This window comes from Sminthopsis crassicaudata, chromosome 4 (genome assembly GCF_048593235.1).
Source record: "Sminthopsis crassicaudata isolate SCR6 chromosome 4, ASM4859323v1, whole genome shotgun sequence".
NCBI lineage: Eukaryota > Metazoa > Chordata > Mammalia > Dasyuromorphia > Dasyuridae > Sminthopsis > Sminthopsis crassicaudata.
The window spans coordinates 353668965-353696719 of record NC_133620.1 but is presented as its reverse complement, the minus strand read 5'-3'; the positions used below and the strand labels follow the sequence as shown (position 1 = coordinate 353696719).

General features: G+C 47.7%; 4 protein-coding genes across 12 annotated transcripts in view; all 4 read right to left on the bottom strand.

Moving 5' to 3' along the window:
• Positions 1-262: 262 nt before the first annotated feature.
• Positions 263-5033, bottom strand: COASY (Coenzyme A synthase). 2 transcript variants are annotated; one of them, XM_074261596.1, is made up of 10 exons: positions 4411-5033; positions 3233-3970; positions 2608-2822; positions 2175-2306; positions 1781-1970; positions 1605-1669; positions 1285-1369; positions 994-1091; positions 720-866; positions 263-635 (listed from the first exon to the last, which is right to left on the bottom strand). In XM_074261596.1, exons 2-10 carry the CDS (start codon positions 3927-3929, stop codon positions 588-590), a joined length of 1677 nt encoding a protein of 558 aa, XP_074117697.1. In that variant the 5' UTR covers positions 3930-3970; positions 4411-5033; the 3' UTR covers positions 263-587. The 2 variants fall into 2 exon arrangements, with proteins under 2 accessions (XP_074117697.1, XP_074117698.1); XM_074261597.1 differs by having other exon boundaries at positions 2665-2822; positions 4411-5032.
• A 2434-nt stretch (positions 5034-7467) lies between these two features.
• Positions 7468-10068, bottom strand: HSD17B1 (hydroxysteroid 17-beta dehydrogenase 1). The gene is made up of 6 exons (XM_074261595.1): positions 9861-10068; positions 9569-9736; positions 9002-9181; positions 8785-8878; positions 8248-8425; positions 7468-8103 (listed from the first exon to the last, which is right to left on the bottom strand). The coding sequence occupies exons 1-6, from the start codon at positions 9955-9957 to the stop codon at positions 7915-7917; spliced, it is 906 nt and encodes a 301-aa protein (XP_074117696.1). The 5' UTR covers positions 9958-10068; the 3' UTR covers positions 7468-7914.
• A 2169-nt stretch (positions 10069-12237) lies between these two features.
• Positions 12238-16479, bottom strand: LOC141539203 (alpha-N-acetylglucosaminidase-like). The gene is made up of 6 exons (XM_074261594.1): positions 16028-16479; positions 15813-15960; positions 14986-15132; positions 14813-14898; positions 12689-12945; positions 12238-12413 (listed from the first exon to the last, which is right to left on the bottom strand). The coding sequence occupies exons 1-6, from the start codon at positions 16411-16413 to the stop codon at positions 12376-12378; spliced, it is 1062 nt and encodes a 353-aa protein (XP_074117695.1). The 5' UTR covers positions 16414-16479; the 3' UTR covers positions 12238-12375.
• A 5666-nt stretch (positions 16480-22145) lies between these two features.
• The window catches only part of ATP6V0A1 (ATPase H+ transporting V0 subunit a1), a 100405-nt gene continuing 94795 nt past the window's right edge, over positions 22146-27755 (bottom strand). For all 8 annotated transcript variants that reach the window (XM_074261584.1, XM_074261587.1, XM_074261590.1 and 5 more), the window contains one exon: positions 22146-24004. In XM_074261584.1, coding sequence (XP_074117685.1) covers positions 23911-24004 — 94 coding nt within the window. In that variant the 3' untranslated portion in view covers positions 22146-23910. The remainder of the gene's footprint in view (positions 24005-27755) is intronic.

Genomic DNA, 27755 nt, shown 5'->3' with positions numbered 1-27755 from the left:
GGGATTTCTACAAGACACGTTTGTTCATGCGTTTGCTTTACGTAACGTAAAGGAGGAAACGTTCTCTTTCGACCGCTCAGTGACTACAATTCCCACAATGCCACAGACGTTTAGCCGGGCCTGATTACTATGGCCAGAATGCAGGCCTGATTACGGTCGTAGGGTGCCAGCAGCGGGGCCAGCCACAATTTAGTCTGGGGCCCCTAAGAATGGCTCACTCAGCCACCGTCCCAAGAAGCAAGGAGCACAGAAAGCCAGAGTCTTACAGGAAAATTCGGCTTTAATTAGTTCCGTGCCCTCATCCCTGGTCCCAGCCAGCCGTGGGGTTCCAGACACACCAAGCAGGGAGGACAGTGGGGTGCTGTGCCCTTCCTCTAGGCCGGCAGAGGGTACCGGGGTTCGACCTGCGGCCCGAGCCTCCAACCTGGCCTCCAAGGAGCCCCGCCGCCGCGCCGCCGGAGCAGCTCAGCACTGCGTGGGTCTGGGCCCAGCCCCGCGGAGGGCGGGACCTGCCCCAAGGGCTTTCCCACACCATAGACATCAATCATCGTAATCAAGGATCAGAAAGAGAAGCGTCCACCAGTCGATTACTGGCTTTTGATGCGCTCCAGCAGCAGAGCCCAGGCTTTTTCCACCTTCGGAAGAAAATTGTAGGAAAAGATTTTAGGGTTGAGTAGGACTCCTCCTTCCTCCCTCTTGTTCTTATTCAACCCCCTTACCTGTCTTCGGGTGATATGGGGCTCCCAAAGTGTGCTCAACACCACATGGCTCTGGTCCACCCGCTGCTGATTAGTCATCTGGTTTCGCAGGCGGGCCTGGGCTGCGGCTTCGGTCAGACTATCACGCTGCATGATGCGCCGTATTGCCTGGAAGACACCCACATAGTCAATGAGGATACTTCGGAGGAGTCCCAAGAACATAATGCATTAACCATTCAGAAGCCCAGAGTGGGGGCTGAGGTAGGGGAATGGTCAAATAGGAGGGGCCAGTTACCTCTGTCTCTGGGACAATGACTGTCCACACCTCGTGGACCATGTTGTTCCAGCCGGCTTCCAGTAGCAAGGCCGCATCAATCACGAATATGGTCTTCCCTGCAGGTGGACCCCAGTCATTCTACTGATCTCTCATCCCAGCCACTTGCCCTGGATCAGAGATTCCCTGGGATGTGTTTGCCTGGCAGCTAGGCAGGATGCCCTGGCCCTGGAATGGAGGGGAAGGGAGGGGAAGGGGACAAGGGAAGAACTTTCCTATCAGTCCTCTGAAACTCTTGTCCTTCACACTCACCCTCAGCTGCAGCTTTTTTGATCTCCTCTTGACACATCTTGGCAATGACTGGCCATATAATGTCGGTGAGGTTCTTTAGCTTTTTCTAGTGACAGAACAAACCAACTGCTCTTAGGTTTGCACCAACAAAGCACGGAAGTGGAGATGGGGGGAGGGGGAGGAGAGAGCTACAAGAAGATAACTAAAAGACTTCCTTACCAATAAAAAATAGAAACTTAGGAAAAAAGGGGCTTTGAGATAAGGCTGCATGGTCCGGGGGAAATAGGAGAATGGGTGTGGGCCACAGACCTCTTTAAAGATTTAGAGATAGAGATACTCACCTTGTTCCCAAACACTTGACTGCTTAAAATCTTTCTGTTGATGGTTCCATCTTCTTGGATAATATCTAAGATGCCAAAAATAAGAATCTCAGCAAGAGAAGTATTATGTTTCTGTATTCTTGGTTCCCTTCCTTCCCCATGCCCCCTACAATTTCACTTTTCACTACAAGACATACCAGTTCCAAAGGCCTCTATCACAGTTTGGTAGGCAGGGCCATCAGGTGCATAGGCCCGGTGTCCCAGCTGGTCGCTATCAATGACCTTTGCCCCCAGGTCTTGCAGTAACATGGCCACTGAAGTCTTGCCAGAGCCACTCGACCCTGTCAGTCCCACAACATAGATATTGGAGGGGAGGTCTGGTCTCTTCTGCCAAAAGGAGAAAAAGCCAAGGATGGAGTGGCCATCTATGGGGGATTAGAAGATTGAAATCAAGACAACCATTTGGGCCCCTATGTGTGCATATAGGTTGCCCATATCAGAGTAATGAAAGGTATTTTCCCACTAAGGGCTGGTACTCCCCATCTCAGGGGCGGCTAGAATTTTTATCCCCTGGACCTGGAAGGTATTTACATTTGGGGGTTGAAGGAGGGTTCCCAGCAATCGCTGACGGAAGCTGGAGGAGCTAACTTTGTCTTCTTCATTCTCACTGTGGTCTGGGTTCTTCAGCAACAAAATCTGATACAAAGCCACCTCTTCCAGACCCTGTGGCAAAATGTAGAGGTAACAAAGGGTGATGTTTTAAAATGGAGAAAGTTAACAGGGCTCTGCCTTGAAACCCAGGACTCATTTTTAACCCATACAAACCACTCAGAGGGTGAAATTAAGGACCCAACCATAGCCAACCCAGGAACTGGCACACAAGCTGCAAGCTTTTCTGTTTCATTCCCAGTATCTCTCTAAAGTATCACTCCTCCCATCTTTGGAGAACCCATTCTTAACACATATACACCCACCCTTCCTATCCCCAACCACTCCCTCTGCCCATTTTCCCCAAGGGAGTTACATTCTCAAGGCGTCGACAGTTGACAGCCAACCCCCCACGATAAGTCTCCTCGCTAACCACCAAGCACTCCAAGGAAGGATCAGTGCCGGCTGGACCGTAGGGATCTAGGAGGGGGACTATGTCAAAGATCAAGGATGGCTTCATGTCCACCAGGAACTCACTCAGATGTTTCACCCTATCTGTATATGGTTGGAGTAATTCCCGGAGCACTTTATCTAAGGGAAGAAGTGAGAGAAAATGGATGGTGGGGTCTGAAGAAAACTAAAAACAAAAAGAAGATGACTATGATTGTGAAAAATGATGGCTACCAAATGTCTGTTTTGTTGGGGCTGATTGAGAGAAGGAGCAATGGTTACTAATGGAAGAGGCTATAATGACTAGGATATCTGCCAACTAGAAAAGGGAGATCATGATAGAGAAGCCTGGAGGAGTCTGAAAGACACAGATAATAGCCTTTGAGGCTCCGCTTAACGTAGTTACTACCCACACTTCAGATCCAAAGGAAGCAAGAATAAAGTGCATATGTCCAAAGGTCACTTCCACGACTACTGAACTTGAACATCTATCTTACCCTGCTCTGCCAACCCTCCCACCCCAAGTCAACCCCCCAGACTCATCTACTCACTTTCCAACAAGTCTTTGTCTGCTACTCCAACCACAAGCCTCTTTTGGGCTAAGAGGCAGGCCACCGTAAGCAACAACTTATGAGCATTGTGCAGATGGTCAAACGTTCCCCCTACTGCCACATGGTTATAGCCCTGTAAGGGGTGTTTGGGAGCTTTAGGCACAGGGGAGGCTGACCACAGAGCAGAGGAATAGGGTACTGATGGGTCTGTAGAAGAATCTCCTGGATCATAGTCTGGATAGAGCAACACAGAGACCAGCTGGGGGCAGCAGCTGTAACAGCTGGTGGCATATCTCTCTAGCTGTTGCTTGACTGGGTTGTACTGGCCCCCATCAAGGGTCTGGAAGTCTGTCAACACCACTTCCGGGGGGTGGGCTAGGTTCTGCACAGAGCCAAGGGAAGGTGGAGGGGTTGGGTTCTTTGTACGGATGTTGGTCAGCAGCACTCGGATGTCCAGGTGCCTATAGGCATCGGCCCCAGCATAGAGCCCAGTGATGAGGTTGATGATCTCCACGGTGGCCTGCACGTGGCTGGAGTGAGGCTGGGCCGGCCCACCCAGGCTGAGGCCAGGCTGCAGGTGCACGTACAGCGTCTTCTCCACCAGCCGGGCTGCGGAGGTCAGAATGGGTGCCAGGCGCGGGGTCAGGGCTGCCAGCGGGGAGGTTAGCACCAAAAGGCCAGATCGGAAGGCAGACATGCTGACACTGCCAAGTCACCGACGGTTCCGCTAGATGGCACCTGTGGGAGGGCACACATGAGAGGCACAGGGTTGGGGGCACACAGCACTAGCAGTCATGTGAATGGCCGCGCAAATGCATGGTTCTGTGGAAGAACCTTGACAAGACCTCCCCCACCACACAACTCATTAGGATTGCTTGCGCGCATGCGTAAATTTCGACTACCAGCGACCTAGAATACTGACCCCTGGTGGATCATTCGCGCATGCGCGACCTGATTTTTAATTGGAAAAGGAGAGAGTGGGGCCGAACCGCGGCGCAGGGAATCCGAGAGTGAGGACCCTCGTCTTCCCTAGTTTTCCAGGAGGAGAGAGAAACTTGGGGAAGGCTAGCTATCTCCAAGGGGCGGAGTTTGTATCCAAGGGGCGGAGCCGCCTGCTGGCAGTGACGGGTCGAGTTTGTTAGTGGTTCTGGGCCCGGGTTTAATTCCCCGGTACTCACGGAGCTCCCAGACTCGGGCCGCTCCCTCTCCCGATGTCGCTGCAGCTCCTGCCGCTTCCCGGGTTCCACCCGGAAGTGCTCCTGTCCTGGATCAGGCAGCTCGAGGTTCTGGGCTCGGAGAAATCCTGGCTATCCCGGACCCCGAGAGCCAGATCTCGCGAGATATGGGAGAGGGCGGGGCTATCACGTGGGAAATTAAGGCATCCAGGGGCGGAGGCGAGTGGAGTCCGGGGTTTTGTCAGGACTGGAGGCCATTTTGGCGGCTAATTTCGACGGTCATTTTACCCCAAGGTAAAAGAATCTCTGAGAGAAGTGAGACTCAGAAGCCTAGGTGTAGAGATGGAGAGGACTCCTGAGGCCATCTTGTAATATCCGACATTTTGCACCTGAGGAAATTGAGGCGCAAGCGTTTAAGTACGAGCACATGGGAATACTTTTGTTTTCCTCCACTGGAGGGAGACAGATCTTATTGAAACCAAAAGATCAGTCATTGATCAACCACTGGTGGAGTTGAAAATTATCCTTAAACGATTCATTAATAGAGCCATAAAGCAGAGGTCCTCAAACTACGGCCTGCGGGCTAGATGGGGCCGCTGGGTCATGGCAAAATCAGACCGGAAGTGACGTGAACCTAAACGGTTAGCAACGCACACTTCCGGCCCTGGGCTGAGGGGCCCCAGACAGTGATTGGCCCTCCAACAGTCTGAGGGATAGTGAACTGGCCCTTTACTTAAAAAGTTTGAGGTCCACTGCCATAGAGTCTTTAAATAGCTTCTCCCTGAAGTTAGGCCACTGGAGTAAATACAACTTAGAATATATACCTATTGATAACTCAACCAGGAGACAACACAATCCACCACGTCTTGGTAGAGCAGCTTTGAAAGAATCAAGACACTCTTGGGAAGTAGAGAGGTCCCCCGGATAAATATAAAGTGAAGCAGGCACTGGAGGGAGGAAACACCTTCAAGGAGTGAGACCTTTGGCCACAAAGAGCTTGCTATAGACACAGAAATTGCTCAGCAGAGACTGAAGACCTATAAGCCTCTTTAAGCAATTGCCACCCCCTCCCCTCGTTGGTTACTGCCATACTGGAGTAAGATTTCTGAGTCCTCCGGGATAAACTCTGAAGCCCTTCAGTATCAAGAGTTCCGAGCTTTGCCTGTGTGTGCCTTACTACCTACCACTGTATTCTAGAGTTTGGGGCCGTTTTTCTCAGGGCTGTTCTGTGTACTTATGGGAGAGTATGTCTCAGGATTTGTGGGTCTTATTGTGTGCCATCTTAATGAAAGTCTTTGCTTTGAGCAAATATGTTCCTGGCCTTTTGTCAATGGGAGAAAAACCAGGGGCGGTTTGGGAATTGTAGTGTTAAAATCCTGTATCCACAAGGTCTCCTCTAACCCTGTAGGTAGTAGTAGCCCTTTGGGGAAGTGTCCAAAAGAGGATGCATTTTTCCAAAATGAGGACTATAGGGACTAAATGTGGATCACAACATAACATTTTCACCTTTCCCCCCCCCCATTTTTCCTCTTTTTGATCTGATTTTTCTTGTGCAGCATGATAAATATGGAAATATGTATAGAAAAATTGCACATGTTTAACATATTGGATTACTTACTGTGTAAGGGAGGGAGAAATTTTGGAACACAAGATTTTGCAAGGGTGAATGTCACTATCTTTGCATGTATTTTGAAAATAATAGTATTAAAAATAAAAGCTTAGCAAAAAAATAGGATACATTTTGGGGAAGAAGTGTGTAAATATGCAAATATTGCACATATTACATATTGTACATGTACATTTCTTCCTCGAGGCCAGGAACCATTTTGTCTTTCTGTTCTCAGAACTGCCTACCAATTGTTTTATAGATGTTTGTTGAATGATTGCTTACTGGAACATAATCCAAGTCAAGGATCTGAAAAATCCCAGCCCATAGAGATAAATTTCAGTCTGTACCCTTTCATAAGATTTCATGGTCTTGGGACTGGTTTATTGGAACAAGTCTGTACCTGAGTGGATTCCAGGCAGAGTAAAGAAAAAAGGAGTTGAAGGAGTAGCAGTAGCAGAATCCTGAGGAAAAAAACCAGGGTCAGTCCCATGAGGATCAAGCTGTTTTCTCTATCCTCAAGTCCATTACAGGCCTCCTTTCTGTCTCTCTTGTCCATATCCTCTTTTCACTCTGCTTCTTAATCTTCTACTCACCTTGACCTTCCTACTTTCTTCATGTTTCCCCTTTCCTTCTCTCCTCCTTAAATCAATTCCTTGAACACTTAATCCTCCACCACCAGAGTTCATTATTTTATACCTTGTTTCCTCAGCTCTATCCCTGTGCCAAGGATCACAGCCCCTTATTCTTTTTAGTGATCCTTTCTTTTCCCTTTTGTCCCTTATGTGACAGTGTACAATAACTATAGCCCCTCTCAAATGTAGTTTCAAGGGTCAAAATCCAGTCTTCCCTTATTCAGCCATCTGCCTTGAACAAAAGGGTATATGTTGAGGGAAAACCCTGACCTTTCCTTTCACTTTGCTCTACAGAGTAGACAGGCAGACAGCCAGTTGGAAAGATATGTCTTGTTGGAGTTAATTGTGGAGGGTAATTTCCCTCCTTAGTTTGCCTCAATAGCTTTTCTGGGAAGAAAGCTGTAGTAGGGGATTAGAAGGGACCTCCTCCAGCAGCTGGGCAGGGAGTAATGGGAGAAGGGAGAATCAGTACAGGACAGATTGCCTCTAGTCAGTGCTTGTCCCCACATTTCCTGGTAATGATTGCTCATATTTTCAGGAACTCTGCACTTTTAAAATTTCATTTACACCACTTATCTCAATCAGTTTGCCATAATAGCCAGTGAGACAGGCAGAGCTGGTTTCTCCACTTTTCAGATGAGAAAACTGGACCAATAACCAAAGTTGAAGTTTAAAGTAATTTAAAACCAAGAACTGTTAGTTCTGGGAAGGATCATCTTTTCCAGTAGTGTCACACTCAAAAAGGAACCATTAAATCATTCATAAGGATCCCTTCAGTTGCATATTAACTTAGAAAATCTCATATTAACATTACTCATGTTCTGTTGTATTATTTTATTAAACATTTCCAAATTACATTTTAATCTGGTTCAAGTCAAATTCAGTGTAGCTGAATATTTGATATTGCTGATCTATGCCACCAATCCAATTTCCTAATATTTGCAGAGACTTATACACGATAGGCGTTTGAAATTTTAAAAAAGCTTGTTTGAGGAATTAATTTTACACAGGAAAAACGGGGGAGGGGGGGAAAGGAAGGGAGAGGAGAATAATTTAAGTCACATATTGACAAAGTAAGTAGTAAGAACTGATCTAATCTGTTACCCAATCAAAAGTTGTTTTTCCAATACAATAAGCCAGCCCCTAAAACAGCGCCCATCTCTGCTTCCCTATGGAAAATTATGTTTTGCAAAAAAGTCACCAATTACTATATGTAGACCAAGTTACTGAGCATGTGTTTGCTTTAAAAAAACGGGTGATTCTAACTCAAGGGCCTTCAGGGGCACAGGATTCACTACTGGCCTCTTCCGGCTCGGAAAAAACAGAGCAGTGCATGGCATCTACGTATTGAGAGCCTCCAGGATCAGAAAGTCGGAGTCCGGCTAGTGGCAGAAATCGCTCAGTGCTGAAATAGCGCAGGACAGGGCAAGGGGCGCGGAGCGCTCGAATGAACACCTGTTGTGAGAAGAAAAAAAAAAAAGAACTTGGGATAGAAGGGTAGACAGGACCTCAGCCCCGGTCGCCTTCTCCCCAGCTCCGGGCCTCCTCAGATCTTCCCTGTGTCCCACCCGGGAGAGAGGGAGTCCCCGCTAACCGCACCTCCACCACGTCTTCAGGGTCCTGTGCCGCCTCCCGGAAGAGCCGCTCACAGTGCCGCTGGTAGCGGGAGAAGAGAGCCCGGGTCTCCAAGTCGGCGCTTCCCAGTACTCCGCCAGGACCCCCCTCTAGCTTGTCTTGGAAAGCGGTGCGTACAGGGCCACATTCTATGAGGCTAATGCTGAGCGCGCAGAAAGAACGGGGATGGGGCCAGAGGCGTCATCCTTGTCCCCCCTCTGGCCTCCCTTGTCCCAGCACCCTCCACCCCCAGAATTAGAAGATGATAAGGCACCTAAGTCCGGGAATCAGAACGCTGGTATTAGAACGGACTTTAAAAATGGGGCTTTTTTTTTTGTTTTGTTTTGTTTTGCATTGAGGAAACAACCCCCAGAAACTGTTACTTAGCTAGGAAGCTTTGTAACAGTTCAAGGCTTCTGATAGGGGATCAATATACTTGTAGAAAGGGGATGTGGAAGAAGAGGCACAGCTTCTAGTGGGGCAGGATCCCCGGCTGTCCCTGAGGGTATCCTGCTTACTCACTGGACTCCGAAGGGCAGCAGCAGCACAGCCAAACTCTCGCATAGACCCTCCAGGGCAAACTTGCTAGCACAGTAAACTGCGTTAAAGGGCAAGCCTTTGGGAGTCAGGAGAGAAGAGGACTGAGCTAAATCCTGGATGTTCCAAACCCCACACCCGATCAGCGCTTACGCTCGACTCATGTACCCCTATAATCAACATCTGCCTTTTCCCAACTCACCCATCAGCCCGCCAACGCTCCCAGTGACAAGCACCCGGCCAGATCGGCGTCGTTTCATGTCGGGAAGGAAAGCTTGGAGCATTCGGATAGTTCCCATCACATTCACGTCCAGCACGGCGCCCACAGCCTCTACTGTGTGGGCCTCCAGTGGCCCGAGCAGGCCACGACCAGCATTACATACTGAAGAGAGGAGCCCACGCTTCGTCCCTACCCTACTGCTCCCCCTCCCCTCCAGAAGCAGAAGGAACATCCCAGGTCAAATTTAATAATTTAACCACTCTTTGGCATCCTCAGATTTCCAAGCGTTCCAGCTCAGTTTTTCATGCATGCAGAAAACACTATTTAACAACTATATTCAGTACCCTTTTCTAAGTCTTTACGGATGGGACAGAACAAAGTTGAAAGCAGACAAGATACTGGAAACTCCAAAGCTCGCTCAGATCCCCAAGCACCTCCAGCCTCTAACTAACTGACTAGGAAAGAAGGTAAGAAATGCTTCTAGGAGCGTAAACCCACCCCACCTCTGCCAAAGGAGAGAAGGGAGCCCAAATGTCTCAATAGTCTCACCCAGGATGTCCACACGGCCCTCAGTCACATGGTCTCGGGCAGCTGCCACGGAGCTGGGGTCGGTCACATCGAGCTGTAGCGTCTCCAAGGAGCCTGGAGGGCAGCCTCTAGCTCTTGCTTCCTCCCACAAAGGACCTTGAGACCCGAGGTCCCGAAGAGTGGCGTACACTGAGCAGGAGGGTGGATTGCCAGGAATTAGGACCTCACATCTTCCCTTCTCTCCTCACTTGAAGTCAGGGCCCAGGACCCAACCTCCATAGCTGGTCTTTAGCCCCTGCTCTCCTCTTCCCACCTTTGAAGCTGCCTGAAGGATCAGCAGCCAGTCGCAGAGCTAGATGCAGACCAATTCCGGAGGAACAGCCTGTGATGAGAACTACCTTTCTTTCCATAGAGAAAGAGCAGAGAGACCAGGAAGGGACAGATTTGAAAGACAGAGAAAGGACTGGTTGGAAGAAATTAGAAGCAAAAAAGACTAGGATGCAGACTGGCTCAGCCCTTGAGCCCCAAGGGCACCTACTTTTTCTGAAGCCCCCAGTCTCCTTTGTTGTGTCTACTTCATTATCTCAAGGCCAGTGAGCTTTCACTGCCCCATTCTTCACACTTTCCCCCCTTTCTCCCCAAGCTTAATCTGCTGGCAAGCATCACAGAAGTCTTACCACCTCTGAAGGCTGAGTAGGGGAAACTGAGGCAAAGGGCAGCAGCCCAGAGCCAAATACAGTTGCTTTCAAAGCTAATGGGAAGAGGAGGGAGTAGATGGACTTAGTCATCTCCACTTGATTATTCTAAGTGTGTGTGTGTGTGTGTGTGTGTGTGTGTGTGTGTGTGTGTGTATATGTATATTGCTGCTTGGCCCCTCTGAGAATAGACCTAGACAGACATGCTGAAATATTGATTTATTGATTGAATGAGAAAACAATGGCTTGATTTCCATTTCTGGAGTAGAGGAGAATGACATGGAGAATGCTCCATACTCTCAATTCACAGGATCCACTTCCTATCCTAGACCTGCCCTCTTCTTCCCTCCTCACACTTCAGAGAGCTCAGTCCAGATCCTGAATCCAGGAACCAGACACAGCAAGGGAGAGAGACCATCTGCAAGAATTTCCCATGGTTTATAAACCAATCCCCTCCTCCCAAGGGTCCCAAGTTAAGCCACTGATAGGATTCAGGGTCCCAAGAGGGAGCTTAAGAGTCTTAGGAACTACTGGAGAATCCAGGTGGCACAGGTGGAGGTGGTGAGTCACAAAGCTCCTGCTTGACACCTTGGGTAATACTTGAGGAAAAATTTCTTGACAAGATCAACAGTGTCACCCTGAGGTTGGGTGGGAAACTTCTGCCTCCCCAGTACAAAGTTCTGTCCTAACAGCAAGGCTTCACTCTCAAACTGGCTCTGGTGGAAGGGGGTGCCCTCAGCCAGGCTCTTCACCAGCATCTCCACAAAGAGCTTCCATCGAGGGGCACATTCTCTCAGGGTCAGTGGGAGTGACTCAGACAAAGTTCCAGTAAAGAAGACTGAGGAGTGATCAAGGAGAACCAAAGAACAGCTCACATAGAGAAGGAATCAAAATGTAAAAGATTTCAGGGGGGCCAGGAAGGACAAGTTTGGAGAAGATACTCTCAGATCTGGCAATTAAGAGATCCCTGGGGCCCTAAGAGCAGTTTCAGGGAGGAAAGTTGAGGCAGTTCCTTCAGGCAGCGTCTCAAGGTGAGAAGCAATGCAGAGAAGAAAGGGAAGATGGGCATAGGCTGGGGAGTGAGAGCTTCTTGGGATGGCTTGTGGGAATGGGAAGGAGGGAGGGCAAAAGAATCCCAAGAGAAGGCCTAAGACAGTAAGCAGTAGAGTCAGGAGACTCAGACTACAGCCTGAGCCTTGGCACTCAGCAGCCATGGGATCTCAGAATTTACCTTCCCATACACAAAATGGAAGGGAATTGGAGCAAGAGGGACTGCTTAGTCCAACTCCAGTACTTAGGACATGAGAAGACTGTGGTTCCTCCCAGAGGACATTTTTAAAAATTTCTTTATTTTTAATAATAGCTTTTCATTTTTGAAAATACATGCAAATAGTTTTTAAAATTCACCCTTGCAAAACCTTGTTTTAAATGTTTCTCCCACCCTTTCCCCAACCCCTCTCCTCAAGCAGCAATTAATCCAATATAGGTTAAACAAGTGCAACTCTTGTAAATATATTCCACATTGTATGCTGCACAAGAAAAATAAGATCAAAAAGGAAAAAAAAAATGGAAAAGGGAAAAAAAGCAAACAATAATAAGGGTGAAAATACTATGTCGTGATACACGTTCACTACTCTTTCAGAAAGCCGATGGCTCTATCCATCATAAGTCTATTGGAAATGGCTTGAATCACTTCATTGTTGAAAAGAGCCAAGTCAGTCACAGTTGATCATCACATTATCTTGTTGCTGTGTACAGTTTTCTTGATTCTAACTTAGCATCAGTTCATGTAAGTCTCTCCAAGCCTTAATGAAATCATCCTACTGATCATTCCTTATGGAACAATACTATTCCATAATCTTCATATCCTATAATTTATTCAGCCATTCTCCATCTGATGAGCATCCACTCAGTTTCCAGTTTCTTGACACTACAAAAAGGGCTATCACAAATATTTTTGCACATGTGTGTCCCTTTCCCTTTTTTATGATTTCTTTTGGGTTACAGGGCCAAGAGAGACATCACTGGATCAAAGGGCACAATTTGATAGTCCTTTGGGCACAGTTACAAAATGTTCCTGGAGAACATTTTGTAATGAAGCTGTGAACACTGGGGCCAGGCTTTGAGCAGGGATCATGAGAGCAGTTCACATTTATGGAGGGCTTCAAGATCTGCAAAGCATGTAACACAAGGCAGTGTGTGCTATTATCTCCATTTTACAGAAGAAGAAACTGAAGCTGAGAGAGATTTAAGAGGTTTCTCCAGGATCCTTCAGGCAGTGAATCAGGCTCACAGTCACTAACAGCCAGCTTATCCTCAGCATCAGCCTCCTGACACCCCCTCCCACTTTCCCCAAACCTCTCCTTTCCTTTATGACACCCCCTTCCCTCCCCATCTGACTGATCTCTCCCCTTGCCCATCTCCCTCAGCACCTTGCTCTCCTCACCTGCAATCATGACCTCATAGACTGCAGCTGTGGTGGCAGCCAGGTAAGCTGGCTCAGAGGAAGGGGGCTCCATTTCATTGAAGGTATCAGCATTATAGATGTGGTCAGTACCATATTCCTGAGTCAGCTCCCTCAGGAAGAGGCTCCCAACCACAGGTAACAAGGGGTCTTCAGGGCCTAAAAGGTAGGAGCAGGAGTAAGTACAGTTGAAGTGGCCCCACATGCCCAGATGGGTGACATTGGCCTGAGGGAACACCCTAGAAGGGAAGGGAGAGATATGATGAAGGGAGATTGAGGGAGCAGACAGGGGATGGGAGAGATGAGGGGCAGAATTATATTGATGGAGGGAAAATTTGACCAGAGTGCCTCCCCCTCTAATCTCCTTACAGAGGCCCCACAAAGGAGCTCTTTCTTTGTATCAAAGTGTTTCCTCCTTCAGGGATTAACCAGCAGAATCAAGGACTTATATGTAACTTTTTAGGGACATGGACCTCCTTTGGCAGTCTGGTGTAGTCATCCTCAGAATAAAATCTTCAAATGCAAAGGAAACCAATTCTATGAAAACACAATGATCAAAATGCTAAAACAAAACAACCAATCAAAAAACCTCAACTCAACTTCATAGAACCCTATGCAAGAACCTCCAAATAAAGTGAGCATTGTTTTTTGGCACAATGTCAATAAAATAATTGTATTGTGATCATTAATTTATAGTCAGAACTTTATGCTATTTAGTGGAAGGCACAGAGTCCCACGAGCATCTTTTGTAATAGGAGTTTCCTTCAGGGGTTCCTTCAGGAGTATGAGGGAAAAAATGGCTGGACTTGGAGTCAGGATTCAAGTTCTGCTGCAGACACTTATGCCCATAACATCTCCCACAAGAGACTTATATGTTGTTGGTCTTCACCTTGGATCATAAGCTAATTTCCAGAAGGGATTATCTCATTCTTTGCATTTGCCTCCACACTACCCAATCCAGCACATAGTATATGTTTAACTGCTTAAGAAATATTTGATTGAAGAAAGAAAAAAAAAAAAGAGAAAAAGAAAAAGAAAAAAACCCGAATATTTGATTGACTGATTGAGTGGAAGCACGCAAAGTAGGGAAGTGCTTTTTTTCATGGTCACACAGTTTGTCAGCAGCAGAGTCAGAACCAGAATCCTAATTTGGCAGCCCCCAGAACAAGGTTCTTTCTGCTTCTTCCCATAAGGTTAATTCTCCATTTATACAGGGTTTTTAGAATAATCTTTCTGTGGAGCAGTAGAATGAGGGCTGAGTTTATAAATAAGGGAATCAAGTTCAAATCCCAACTTTGCAGTTTCCTCTTCTGAGACTACAGATAAGACACCACTTCTCCAGGCTTCAGTTTAATCAGGCAATAAATACTTCTCAAGCTTAAGCTATGTGACAGATGGTGAGATGCAGACAAATGAAACATGCTTGCCCTAGAGGAACTGACATTCTAAGAGAGGCAACACAAGGTGAGGAGCTGACATCCTAACAGAGGAGGCACAAGATGAAGAGCTGATCTCATAAGAGAGGAAACATAAGATGAGGAGCTACATCCTAACAGGCATCAGGCACCTCTGTTCGGTTATGGACCCACAAGGCAGATTCCAGGCCACCTAGTTGGGAGGGTACTGGCAGCTGGGGGACAGAGAAGGTTTCCCACCACAGGAGATGGCCTCTAAAGTCCCTCCCAATTCCAGATCTATGACTACTGCTGGAAACAAAACATCTCACTTTTCTGCCATTTGACAGAGGAAATGACTTGTTCCTTACCCAAGGTGACTAACAAGTGTCTGATCTGAGAATCAAATGGAGGTTTCCTCTTTTTTCTATCACCCTGCAATTTTCCTAGAGAAAGGCAGTGGAATGTCTTGTCCTCTGGATGGGAGATTGTAAGAACATGAATTGAGCACTAGGATGGTCTATACAGGCTGTCCAGTCTGAGCTCCTGATCATAGGGAAGAGGAAATCGGGCCAGGAAAGATTAAGATAATCAGGACTGAAACCCAGATCCTCTGACACCAGATATACCATGCTTATCACCGCCTCTCCTGGATGGGATCTTTGAATTTTGCCATCTATGGGCCTGCCTTGCTCTCTCTTAGTAAACTCACCTGGTAAATGCCTTGGGGACATGTCCAGCAAATGCAGGAAGCACTGCTTTCATCCCAAAAGATCTCATTCTCTCCAGAATCTGGTACTGGGGAGGGAAAAGGAAGGACAGCTGGGTCAGGCTCACCAGGAAGCTCTTCTCTCAGTCAGGAAGCCTCCTCTCCTGCCCCATTACCTGCAGGGAAGACTGCTTTCGATGCCAGGAGGAGGATAGGGGGCCAGCCCAGCTATGCAGGTTGCCCATTCGCTCCCATGCCAGGAAGGCTGGGCCAGTGAAGTACTCATCTATCTCTGTCTCATTCAGGCCCAGGGTCAAGTACACCTGGAGAAAAGAGAGAGAACCCTGATAACCAGCCTTCCTTTGAGTGAAGCAGTTATCTTCATACAGATTTCATTTTATCCTCAGTTCCATGTGGTAAGACAGGGCAGGTATTATTATCCCCATTGGACTCAGGAGAAAACTGGTGTCCCAGTCTGGGTGGGGGGGAGGGGAGGAGGGGAAATCATCTGCCTCCCGGGCTAGTACTTTCCTAAATATTCCAGAATGCCTCTTGCTCGGCCCCTCCCAACAAACTTAGATAATTAAGGCAGCCATCAGGCCAAATTAGAAGTAGATTCGTGGAATGGCAGGATGGAAGGGGAGCCAATCTTTCCTATTACAGAGAAATAAACTGAGACCCAGCGAAGGACGTAATTTGCTTTTCTCCAAACAGAGAAGAGAAAAAAGAAAGGGAGAGAAGGAAAGGAAGAGAGAAAAGAGGAAGGAGGGAGGAGAAAGGGAGGAGACTGGAAGAGTAAGAGGAGGAAAGCAATGAGAGGAGGAAGAGGAAGGAGGAAATATGAGAGGAAAAGGGAGGGAGGAAGAAGAGGGGGGAGGCGAGGAGGAGAGAGGAAGGACCCCAGGAGGGAGGCAGCGAGAGGAGCGCGCACAGAGGGGGGTGGAGGAGGGAGAGGAGGCTGCGGAGGAGCGCAGAAGCGGCTCTCAGGGCAGCCCGGACCCACCCTCCGCCACACGGCCTCCTGCCCGACGGCGGCCAGCGCCAGGTTGATGCCGTTCAGGGCCATCCAGTCGATCTCACGCTCCCAGCGCTCCCAGCCCCACCACACGAAGGAGTAGCTCTGCGTGCACACGTTCTGGTAATAGCGGTACCTGCACGGAGGGCGGGGTGAGCTCGGCCCGGGGATCTCCCCGCGGCCGCCTCCCCGCGCCCCGTTACCTGTTGGGCGTGCTCTCGGTCAGCGGCGCGGGCACTGCGGGCAGAGGGTCGGGCAGGCGCAGCTGCGCGCCCGACCACGCCACGTGACAGCCGCAGAAGGCGCGCAGGTAGCGGTGCAGTCCGGCCGCGGCCGCCACGCCGCTGGAGCCGGCCACCTGCACGGGGGTCCCGCCGCCGCCGCCGCCGCTCAGGCGGAACGCATCGGCGCCCGGGGCCGGCGCCAGGGAGCGATTCACGGACACGGAGAAGCCGGCAGCCGCCCGCGCGCCCAGCAGTCGCGACAGCAGGCCCCGCACGGCCGCTGCTTCGCGGGCCTCGTCCCCAGCCACATCGGCCCCCGCCCGGCTCAGGAGCAGGCAGGCGAGAACCGCCGCGGCAGCCGCCATCGCTCTCCCCTCCGCGCCCAGCAGCCAACTTTCAAGTTCCTCGACCAATCGCCTAAGACCCTGGAGGGGGCGATGCCGCTGCTGCCCAATCAACGGCCTCCATCTCGTGCACGTGCCCCCCCGGGTGTTAAACGAGCCGCTTGTGAGGCACGTGGGGCTCCAGCTACTGGGTCTTAGCACTACTTACACGTGGGTGCCGCCCCCCGGAGAGTTGCTGGTAACAAATTTTGCTTGGTCTGATGTAGCTACTGTGGAGCACGGGGACTAGCTAGAACTGCGGGTTTGGGATCAGAAGTGCCTGCGTTGGAATCCTGCCTCAGAGGCTTTAACCAAGCTGTTGGCAACCCTGGTCAAGTCACTTCACTGCAATCAACCTGTCTCCCCTGACTAAACTGGCCCGAGGAACCGCAGAGATCAGTGCGGAGAGGGGGAGGGGAGGTGTAACTCTCCCAGTCATGACAAGTTAGCAGAAGTCCGTGGCCATGTGTCCGGTCATTATTCAGTCCTCAATAATTAAGCCGTTGAGGAAGAGGAGATGCTGGTCGGATTCCGAAAAACGGGATACTTATCAGTACGTTGTTGCCAAGGAAGGAATGTGTCCTTACTGCCTAGATTAAAACAGAATCCTCTTCCTTTAAAGATGAGATAAAGAGACGTGGCCGACTCCTCGGGGCTATCAAAGTTCTCCAAGCTCTCTCCTGCGATGCAAAAACTACCAGAAGAGAAGGCAGACTGCAGGAAGCCAGCCCTGTGAAGACTGGCCCTGAGTAAGTCAGCACAGCAAATGGCAAACGGGACAGAATGAATTTTCAAGTCGAATCCTAGGAGTCCGACGTCAGTAAGCATTAAACACCTACGGGGTGCTAGGAACTGGGGTAAAGCACTGGGGATACAAAGAAAGGCATAAGAGAGTCCCTGACCCTAAGGAGCTCACAATCTAATTAGGTGTGAAGGAGACAACAAACCAGCTACATATGTATAAATAGGAAGGAACAGCTTGCTTTGGAATTAAAAGGGTTTGGAGGAGGCTTCCTGTAGAAAGGGTCTTGAAGGAAGTCAGATCCTAGTCTCATCAGAGGAGGGAGAGGAAGCAATGGGGTGAGAGATTGTCCAGAGTTCTTGTTCCTGAAAAGGCTTCTTGCTGGACGATTGAATGTATATTGGGAAAATGTAAGAAAACTGGATAGGAAGGAGGGGTTTTGCATGCCAAACAGAATTTTACATTTACTCCTGGAGGACAGGGAACCCCTGAGGTTTCCTGAGGGTGTTGACCTGTTTTTTAGGAAAATCCCTTTAGTGGTTGAATGGAGAATGATTTGGAGTAGGGAGATTTGAGATTGGCAGAATCACCAGGGTCTATTATGATAATCTAGGCCTAAGGGCCTGGATTCCAGTGGGAGCAGTGCCAGAGGAGAGAAGGAATATTCCAAAGATGCTGAAATCAACAGCCAGCTTGAATACAGGGAGGCAGGAGTGCAGAATGACTTCTATGTTTTCAGCCTGCGGAGCTGGGAGGATGGCATTACCTTCTACAGTAATAGGGAAGGTAGGAGTTGGAGGAGGGGGGGGTCAGGAGGGAAAGAGAAATGAATTCTCATTTAGACACATTGAGTTTAAAATGTCTACTGGACATAGAGATCACGATATCTTGGGTGAGGCAGCTAAGTGGTGCAGTGAATAGAGCACTTCCCCGGAGTCAGAAGGACCTGAGTTCAAATCTGGTCTCAGGCATTAACTGTAGGACCTTGAGCAAGTCACCTAAGTCTGCCTCGAATACACACAGTTGGAGATGCAAGATTGGAGTTCAGCAGAGAGGCAGGGCCAGAATAGGTAGATTTGAGAGTCATCAGCATACAGAGATGGTGATTAAATCCATGAGAGCCAATGTGATCACCAAATGAAAGCGCATAGAGGGAACGGGCCCAGGACAGAACCCAGAGGGACAGCTGTGGTTAGAAGACAATTTGTATAATTTGGAAAGGGATCCATTCAAGGAGACAAAGAAGAAAGTGGTCAAATAGATAGGTGAGAGTGATGTCCAAAAACCTAGAACAAGAGGAGAGAATAGTCATCTTATTTTTATTATGCTCAGGGTCTAACAATGTGCCTTGCCCATAAGAAGGCCTTCAATAAATGCTCGTTAAACGTTATTAGAGTGTCCTTGGGGCTTTGTGAGGCAATTTGAAGTGACTGACTGAGGGAGAAAATACTTTCTGTGAGATAGGGAGACCAGCTTCAAGTCCCAGCTCTGTCCCTGATTTTCTCGTCGCCTTGGATACAATCCTTACCCTTTAGTGGCCTCATCTCTGAAATTGGGACCAAAAATAACATTTAAAATGGAAGAATTTACATACTATGTAGACCAACCCCTTATTATACAGAGGAAGAAATTGAAGTCCTGAGATATTAAGGTACATTGCCCAAAGTCAGGCATGAATTAAATTGTATAGCTAGAATTCACACACACACATATACACACACAGATTTGAAAGTTTCCTTGCAACATCTAATCCAACCAGTACTGTGGATCCCCTCTACAATGTATCTGATAAACATCATCCAGCACTTCTTTGCAGAGCTCTGAGATTACTTCCAAATTATCCTGTGTATATCTCATTGATACATATTTGTTTATATGTTGTCTCCCCTCTTAGAATGTAACCTCCTTGAGGATTTAGTATTTTATTTTTTGAAAATACATGCAAAGATAGGTTCAACATTAACCTTTGCAAAACCTTGTATTCCAATTTTTTCTTCCTTTTTCCCTCTTCCCCAAGAGAGCAAGCAATCCAATATAGGTTAAACATGTACAGTTCTAAACACATTTTCATATTTGTCATGCCGTGCAAGGAAAATTAGATTAAAAAAGAAAAGAAAAAATAAAACAAGAAAGAAAAAGGTGGAAATAATATGCTTTGATCCATATTCAGTCTCCATAGTTCTCTCTCTGGATGCAGATGGCTCTTTCCACTTCCCTCAATATAAATTCATATAAGTTCCAGGTTTTTCTGAAATCAGGTTGCTCATCATTTCTTTTTTCTTTCTTTTTTTTCTGAGACAACTGGTGTTAAGTGACTTGCCCTGGGTCGTCACCCAACCAGGAAGTGTTAAATGTCCGAGTCACATTTGAACTCAGGTCTTCCTGACTTTAGGGCTGATGCTCTGTCCACTCCGCCATCTAGCTGCCGCGCCCATCATTTCTTATAGAGCAATAATATTCCATAACATTAATTTACCATAATTTACTTCTCCACTTGAAGGGCATGCACTCAGTTTCCAGTTCTTCGCCACTACAAAGAGAGCTGCCACAAACATTTCTGCACATGGGGGTTTCTTTTCCTTTGTTATGATCTTTGGGATGGAGGTCCAGTAGTGGTATTGCTTGATCAAAGAGTGTGTGACAGTTTTATAGCCCTTTGGGCACAGTTATGGTATATGAATGGGAACAGGACCAAGAGAACATTATTCACAGCAACAACATGATCAACTGTGATGGACTTGACTCTTTTCAACAATGAAGTGATTCAAAGCAATTCTAATAAACTTGTGATGGAAAGTGCCTTCCACATCTGGAGAGAAAATATTCTGGAGATTGAATGTGGATTAAAGCATAGTGTAGTGTTTTCATCTTTTTTTTTTTTTTTTGTTATTAGCCTTTTGATCCTATTTTATTTTTGCACAGCACGACTAATATAGAAATGTTAGTAGAATTACACTTTTATTTTTTCCCTTCTCTGAAGCAATTGGGACTAATTGACTTGCCCAGGGTCACACAGCTAGGAAGTGTTAAGTGTCTGAGATCAGATTTGAACTTGGGTCCTCCTGACTTCAGGGCTGGTGCTCTATCCACTGGGCCACTTAGCTGCTCCATTGCACATGTTTAACCTATATAGGCTTGCTTGCTGTGCAGAGGAGGGGAGGGAGAAAAATTTGGAATACAAAGTTTTGCAAAGATTAATAATGAAAACTATCTTTGCATATATTTGGAAAAATAAAATACTATTAAAAAAATAAAAAGGCAAAGTTGGGTGTTAAACCCAAGTCTTTTGACTGGGAGCTAAAGCTTTGTTCACAACAATAATATCCCGCTGACCCCCACAGCCTGCTCCCTGAAAATAGATTCCACCCGCTGCTCCTTTTGAAGGGCCTCCTTTCCAATGCCCACTTCAAAACTTCCAATTCTGTTCCCATCGCCCCATCTTTCTTGGAGGAAATAACATTTCTAAGTTTGACCACCAGAGGGCAGTGAAATCCTATCACACAAATTCAATTAGCTGAAACTGGCAGAGCCCAGAGAGCTCAGGGAGCCAATGCTCCACCCCAAAGTCCGAGATGGCCGATACAGTTCCTTGGGATCTTCTTTCCTCCTTTGACACAGGGCCTGAAATGCTTTGTCTGGTTTCCTCCAGGATAGCCAGAATTAGCAGGAGCCCCCAAAGCATGCATTGGAGAGAGGGGGAAAAGGAAAAGCTGAAGAGACCCAGAGCAGTGTTTTGGCTGAGTGGCCGCTGTGTATCCTGTTTCTCCTGGCCTTGGGGCTTTTTCCAGATTGCCTTGGGGCAAGGGGCTGGAGTCTACTTTGGGTTACTTGGCACCGAGGAGGGCACCCTTGGGCTATATGCACTGAGCTCCGGTGGTGGGGATCCAGAGAGAAGACAGCCCCTGCCCTTACAACCTAACAAGGGAGATGGTGAGCAAATGCTTTATACAGGATAAATAGAAAATTGAGAGGGAAGGTATAGAATTAAGAGGGGTTGAGAAAATCAACAGGAGAATGGAGACCCGAGACAGACTCCTTAGAGAGGAACTTGATGCAAGGTCCCCAGAGGGCTCCATCCCTGTTCACTTCATTGTGCTGCTGAGAACCCACACTCACCAATCAAATACAGTGCTAAAAGGCAAAAATAGGGGACAGAGCAACTGGGACAGTAAAGGCACGGTAGCCAAGAGTGCTGGAGCTTCCCATGGCAAGTGAAGGCATTTACAGTGATCCTCCCCCACCACCCCCTCCTGCCGGGCTAGGCTGGCCAGTCTCTCCCCACCCAGGCTGGGCCCAGATCCTCCTTGAGAAAAGCACAGACTGTCTTGACTTCCACCTCGGACTCCTGGGGGAGTGGGGAGAGGCTTCAGGCATCAGGGTTATGAAGAGGCCCAGTCTTTTCCCCCCTCCGTGAGTGTGCCTCCTGTTGGCTGCCCTTTTGCCTTCTGGAGAAAGAAATGCAAGGGCAAGGAGAGCAGGGAGTGTGAGTTAGAGGGAGAGCATGACCTCCCTAATCTCTCCCTTCCGCCTGATATTGCCTAACGGGTCTTGGAGGCAGAGCTGAACCTTTACTCTATTAGAGAGATTGGAGCAACAGAGCCCGAAATAGCCCCACTGCCTGGCCTCGGGGGAGCAGGGCCTTGGAGAAGGGGGAAGGAAGGGTTAGGGCCAAGTCCACAGACAAGATACTTCTCTTCCTACGAACTGTTTGGCTTGGTCCTTGCTGGGCCCCCATGGGTGGAGTTTGCAACACTGCCCTTGGCTCCTTGGAGAGGAAAGGTGCCAGAGAAATGTGAGATAAGGTGACAATCTCACAAACTCAGCTCTGGCCAGTTGCTGCAACTGCGGCTTTTGGTCAGACAGAATGAGAGCAATGATAAGGGGCCTGGGTAGAAATGGATAGAAGTAGGGGGTAGGACCCAAAGTGATATAACCTAAGGGGATGAGAAAGAAGACAGAGATGGAAGCCGGCTTCTGAGTGAAGCTAAACACTTTATTCAGCACAGACATGTTTGCAGAGGGCCCTTGCACAGAGCTTCCCCTAAGGTGACTCCACTTTAAACAAACTCTACTGTAAGCACACAGCAAAGCTCATGTAAACAAGGTCCAGGGTAAGTAGGGGAACACCATGCACAAGGAATCGAGGAAGACTCACAGCAGCCAACACACAAGGAACAGAGCTTCCCCTGATCCTCATTCTCTAGTGTCAGCCTCTTTGGCTCATGCATTTCTTTTTCTCAGGGAAGGAAAACCATCCCCTGTCTTCTCTCCCAATCATCTTCCTTCAGAGGACTTGTGCTCACATGTCCCAAACTTAGACAATCACTCTCACTGCCAGAGAGAGCGAGCAATAGTCGGAGGAATTCCCTATATTGATTCATTTTTAAAGAGCAGGAGCAATCGATAATAAGGACAGGGCTGGTCCATTCAGGGGATGTGTGGGGACAGATGCCAATTTAGCTACAACTGTCATGGCTATTGGGGCCGCTGTGCCAACACATGATTAAAGGGCCATAAACCTGACAGCCCAGTGTGGGTCAGGGTGAAGCGCATCCTCCAGAAGTGCAGTTCACTGATCTCCATTTAGCAACCTAGGTGGAGGTGAAGCTGCTCTTCCCTGGCACCACTTCCCATGCCCAACTATAGCTATTTTTGAAAAAATAGGTTCAGGGGTAGGAAGGGGCAGGAACAAGAGCTAGAAAAACAAGCAAGGTCCACCAGCCTCACAAAGAGAATCATCGTGGGTGGCCATAGTCTGTACCAAAACAGCATGATTGTGGAGGGAGGGATCAGAATCTTTGGGGGTCTCCTGTTAAGTTCCATATAGGATAAAGTCTCAGTGCAAAATTATTTTCGGTTGTCCTTATTCCCCCCAAACCAATAAAGAGATGGGGAACAGAGGAGCTGTGAAGGCCTGGGGTGGAGGAGAGGAGGAGGATATCAACTAGGAGAGGGAAGTCTCAATAGGTTAAGAAGAAAACAAGAAACTCTTGCTCTGAGTAACTCCTCTGCACTTTGGACATATGGGAGGGATTAAGGAGTTATAAATCTCAAATAAAGACCCCCCCCTGAGTGGGTTTTGGGTAAAGAGCAAGGAGTTCTTAATTCTAGGCCCAGGCCACTTTGTCCCTCTTTCTGCTCCAAATTTCAGCAAGACCTCCAAAGGTTCACAGTTGAAGGGAGTACAAAAGGAGGCACAAATCTTCACCTTCCCAGATCTGTTGTTGAGCTTAAAAGTTCCCCCTTCCTGAGGCGGGAGGACTTGGGAATTCCTCCAATAGTTCCTGCTAGAGCTGTAGGGCACACACATCAGAAGTAGGGAGCTATTGTTCCCCTTGTGTAACAAGAAGAAAAAATAGTGTCAATTCCCCAACCACCTGTTCCTGGTTGGTTCCAAATGTAAGAAGGGTAAGTGAACCAAATTTTGGGGAAAGAGAGGGAGAGGTCTTCCTCCTGGCCTCTATGTCTAATGGGTAGGGGATGGGGAAAGTGACCGCTCTCTGGTCAGTGGCTACGTCCGAATCGTGGCTGTGCTGCTCAAGCTCTTCACAGAACACAAAGCAGTGGGGATCAAGGACAGAATAGGGGAGCAATCACAGTCTACACGACTTCCGCAGATGGCGAGGGAGGTCTGGTGGTAGCCAGGCCTTGGGGATCACAACAAACACACAGACTGGAGAGATGAGCTAATCACCACAGTAGGGGGCAGGGAGTTCTGGGACAGCCTGGATCACTGGTCACTCTTCGAACTTTCCTTCACGAATGTTGTCGAAGGAGAAGGGGAAGAACTGGAAGCCAGTCCCACTGTAGAACTTATTCTGGAACTCAACCCTGGGGAAAGGAGGACAGAGAATACAATTGATCACAGCATGGCACCCACAGTTTGAGAGGAATGGTTTGCCTTTGGAGGTAGCATGCCCATCATCCCTGCAGGTTTTCAGGAAGAGGCTGGATAACCATCTGTCTAAGATGCTCCAGTTAAATATTGGGTTAAGCCTCTAAGGCCCCTTACAACTCAGATTTTTATTAAATCCCACCCCAGAAAACGATCCTTGCTGATCAGCCTCAATCTTACCATCAAGAAATCTTTTCCCAGCTTCATGGACTCACATCTAACTTCACTGGCCCTGGAACTTCCAAAGTCCCAAGGACCTCCAAGTTCTTGTGGAGGAATTGAGGAATTCAGAGCAAGAAACTAAGGCCTATGGAAGAAAGCATCCGGTCCAGTGCCATATGCAGTTAAAACCATGACTTGTGTCCAGTCGTCCCACACTATGCTGCTTTTTCCTCTGTTGTACCCCTCTCTCTCACCTTTCTCAAGGACACACTGTTACTTGTCTGTATCCCAACATTTGTGGTTAATATTTTACACTTTAGCCTGATATTGCTGAGTGTTCTTGCCTTGCCACTGGAGTCAACCATCTGGATCTAGATTTCCTTATCTACAAAATGGGAGCTGAGGAGGAGGATTAAGCTAGTTGTCAAATTCCAGGGCAGCTTGAACCAGATAAAATTGTAACTGGGAGATGTTTTACAAAATAAAAGAAACACCACAGATAATGTGAATTTGTTAGCAGTTTTCTAAGTCAAGATGTAGTCCCCAAGGTTGATACTTTTAACCTAGATGCCTTCCCAGGTTCATTTCTGCCAGACACACTGCACCTAATTTAGACTACACAATCCTTAAAGGCTGGATTTGTGTCCACACAGTTCTTTTTGTATAGTTCCATATGTAAAAGATGCTTTAATAAAGGTTCTTTTTTTTAAGGTGAAATGTTTTTCCTGAGATTAAAAAAAACAAAACAAAACAAAACAAAACAAAACACCCCTGTCCAGGTTTCTCTGACTCCCCCCTCCCTACCCTTAGACTCAAATAACTCACTTTCACCTGAAGCTTAACACTGTAGGCAAGATCCAGGAGCTTCTCCACATGTATCTAATTGCCTCTCTGAAGCCTCATGGAGCCTTTCCTGGGACAAATTGTGTTGGGGGAAGAGGGAGGCCTCCACCTTCCGGAATAAAGGCAGGGGTTGGCCGATAACACATCTGAGCCATCACAGGGGAGCACTCAAATGAGGCTGGAGAAGTAAGTGGTTTTTTTGGTAGAGCAACAAGGAGATTTTCTATTGAAATGTGACTATTCCCAGGAAATGGGGGAGGTGAGAAGGGGAAGTATTCTCAGAGCAATGGCAAAAACATTCTCAGACCACAAAAACATCTTGTGAGCAGGAATTCTTTTCTTGGGGACTGAGGGAAAAAACAGAACCTCAACTTGCTTCTCAAGCTGCTCGGTCTCTGTTCATAGCTGTGTCCCTGAGGCTACTTTGAAACTCAAAGGGAGATGGAGAAGGAGGCTTTTTCTTCTGTTACCAGAGTGACATGGAAGTTGTTTGTTGCTGCTTCTTATAAACTCTATCTTAAGAGTATAAGTCTGGACAACTGCCCAGCCACCAAACATCATCCAAATATGGAGAGAAAAGGCTGTGATTCAGAGTGGGGAGAAAAAAAGGAGAGGCATGAGCAGCTTCTGAGCAATATTTTCCATCTGGGGCCTTCAGCTACTCGAAGGTTGGGGAATGACATTCAGGAGATAGAAACTCAATTGAAGCGTGTCAAACATAGGACTTCTTCAACCTCCAACCCTAACCCAGGGATTCCCACCCTGAAATCCCAGAAAATCGATGAGAAAATAAAGGTGGATTAGGAGACAGAGGAAGGTGTCTCCTTGGCTGTACCTTCTCTGTGCCCCGAGGCCCCTGTTACTAAGCTACTAGGGTAGGCCTCCCAGGTAAAAGAGTACAATTGACTGTGGGGGGGGGGCGGGCTTCCCCCATATTCCACAAAGGCTCTGCCAGGGTCCCAAGGTCCCAGCAAGTCCCGGAGCTTTCCTAAAAGCAGCTTGGACTAAGTTCCTCTTTGCTTGGTTAGGCACTGGGCCAGTCATATCACTGCCCTTGAGGGCAAACACCAATCTTCAGAAGGTGAACATGAACCCTGACTTAACTGTAACGCATGAGTGAAGCAGGGGCTGGCCGTAATCTGTCTTCCCTTCCTCCACAGGCCTTCCTACTACTTCCTACTACTGTCTTACCTATACAGAGGTAACATCTTTCATTTGGGAAATCAGCAAAGAGAAAAAAAGTAATTTAGAAATTGTATAAGAGAGAAAGGGCCAGAATCTAAAAGGGCTGGACTACATAAAGCCCTCCTCCATACATTGTGATAGAGGCAATGGAGCAGTATATTAGTGGTGCAGAAGAATCCCACCCCCAACACTTAACCCCCACCCCGGCCCACCCACGAGTCTGAAGGCAGCTATGTCTAGTATTGTATTCCAATCCCAGGAGAAAAAGGAGGCTGGATACCTAGTTTTATTTTTATGCATTAGGGCTTCATTAAGATTAAGGAGCCTCCTAGACTAGGGCCTAAATCCTGACATCAAGAAGCTAGGAGGATATTTCCCTTAGTCCAGAAATCACAATGAGTGTTTTAAAGGGAACCAGCTGCACCTGGGGCCAGCCTACCGTCACCTCCCTGCCCCACAGCACAGAGCTGGAACGCTAGCTCTCCAGTGAGGGAAACGTGAACTTCCTGAGAAAGAACAAACACAAAGTCTTCTGGGACTGGGCAGAGCAGGGCCATGGCTTGCTGCCTAGTCAGTTTTTCCACCAGCCAGGGACATGCTACAAATTGCTCAGTGGGGGCCTACTTTGACCACTCCCACCCCTCTAAATTGTTACCAGGGATTCTGAATGCAGGAGGACCAGAGGAAGTGCAATGTGTCTCTCTGAAGACTCTTCCCAGGCTTCAGTCCTCAGTATTTGCCAATAAATGTGACTCAGAAGGACCAACTGCACTTACTCAGAGGTCCTATCTGGGATAGCAGAGGAGATTGTTTGGTCTTGGGCAGCAAAAAGGTGGGGAACCCAACAAATACTCTCACTCATCCCACTTGAGACCCCTAGTGGGGTGGATGCGAGTATTAGCTCTAAGCAAGTCCTCTAGCATTCGTTCTGGGTGCGAAACACAAGAACCCATATGTATATGTATAGAAAATATCCTTCCCAGATTAAGCTTCAGTATAGTTTCCCTCTTCTTCACCCTACTGTACCCCCAAAATCATGTTGGGAAATTGTATTCCTCATCTAGTCTCTTAGAGCCCAAGGGCCATCACAGACCTCTTACTTAACAATAAATCGGTCTCAAATCTATTCCTCTTATCCATTATCCAGAGGGTGTGTGGGAGGATTAAGAGAGATGGAAGGGGAAATGCACAAGATGAAAAAGGTTATATAAATTATATTTCTGGAGAAAAAAGTCAGTTTAAGCCTCAGTACTCAGGTTTTGGAATATTCCAGTTTTTTCCAATGAAACATCAACTTCATAGGAGAGAATCATTTTAAATTTTGGCAGCTAAGAAAGTTAATGTCACATCATTCCAAATGTTTGCTAAGAGATGTGATAGCAGGAATGGGAGGCAAGGGGAAATAAAGAGAAAGAGGAAAGAAACCCCCCAAACTTAAGTTCAAGGGAAAGGAGTAGTCATGAAATAGAAGAAAAGATGGCTCTCAGAAATAACTCC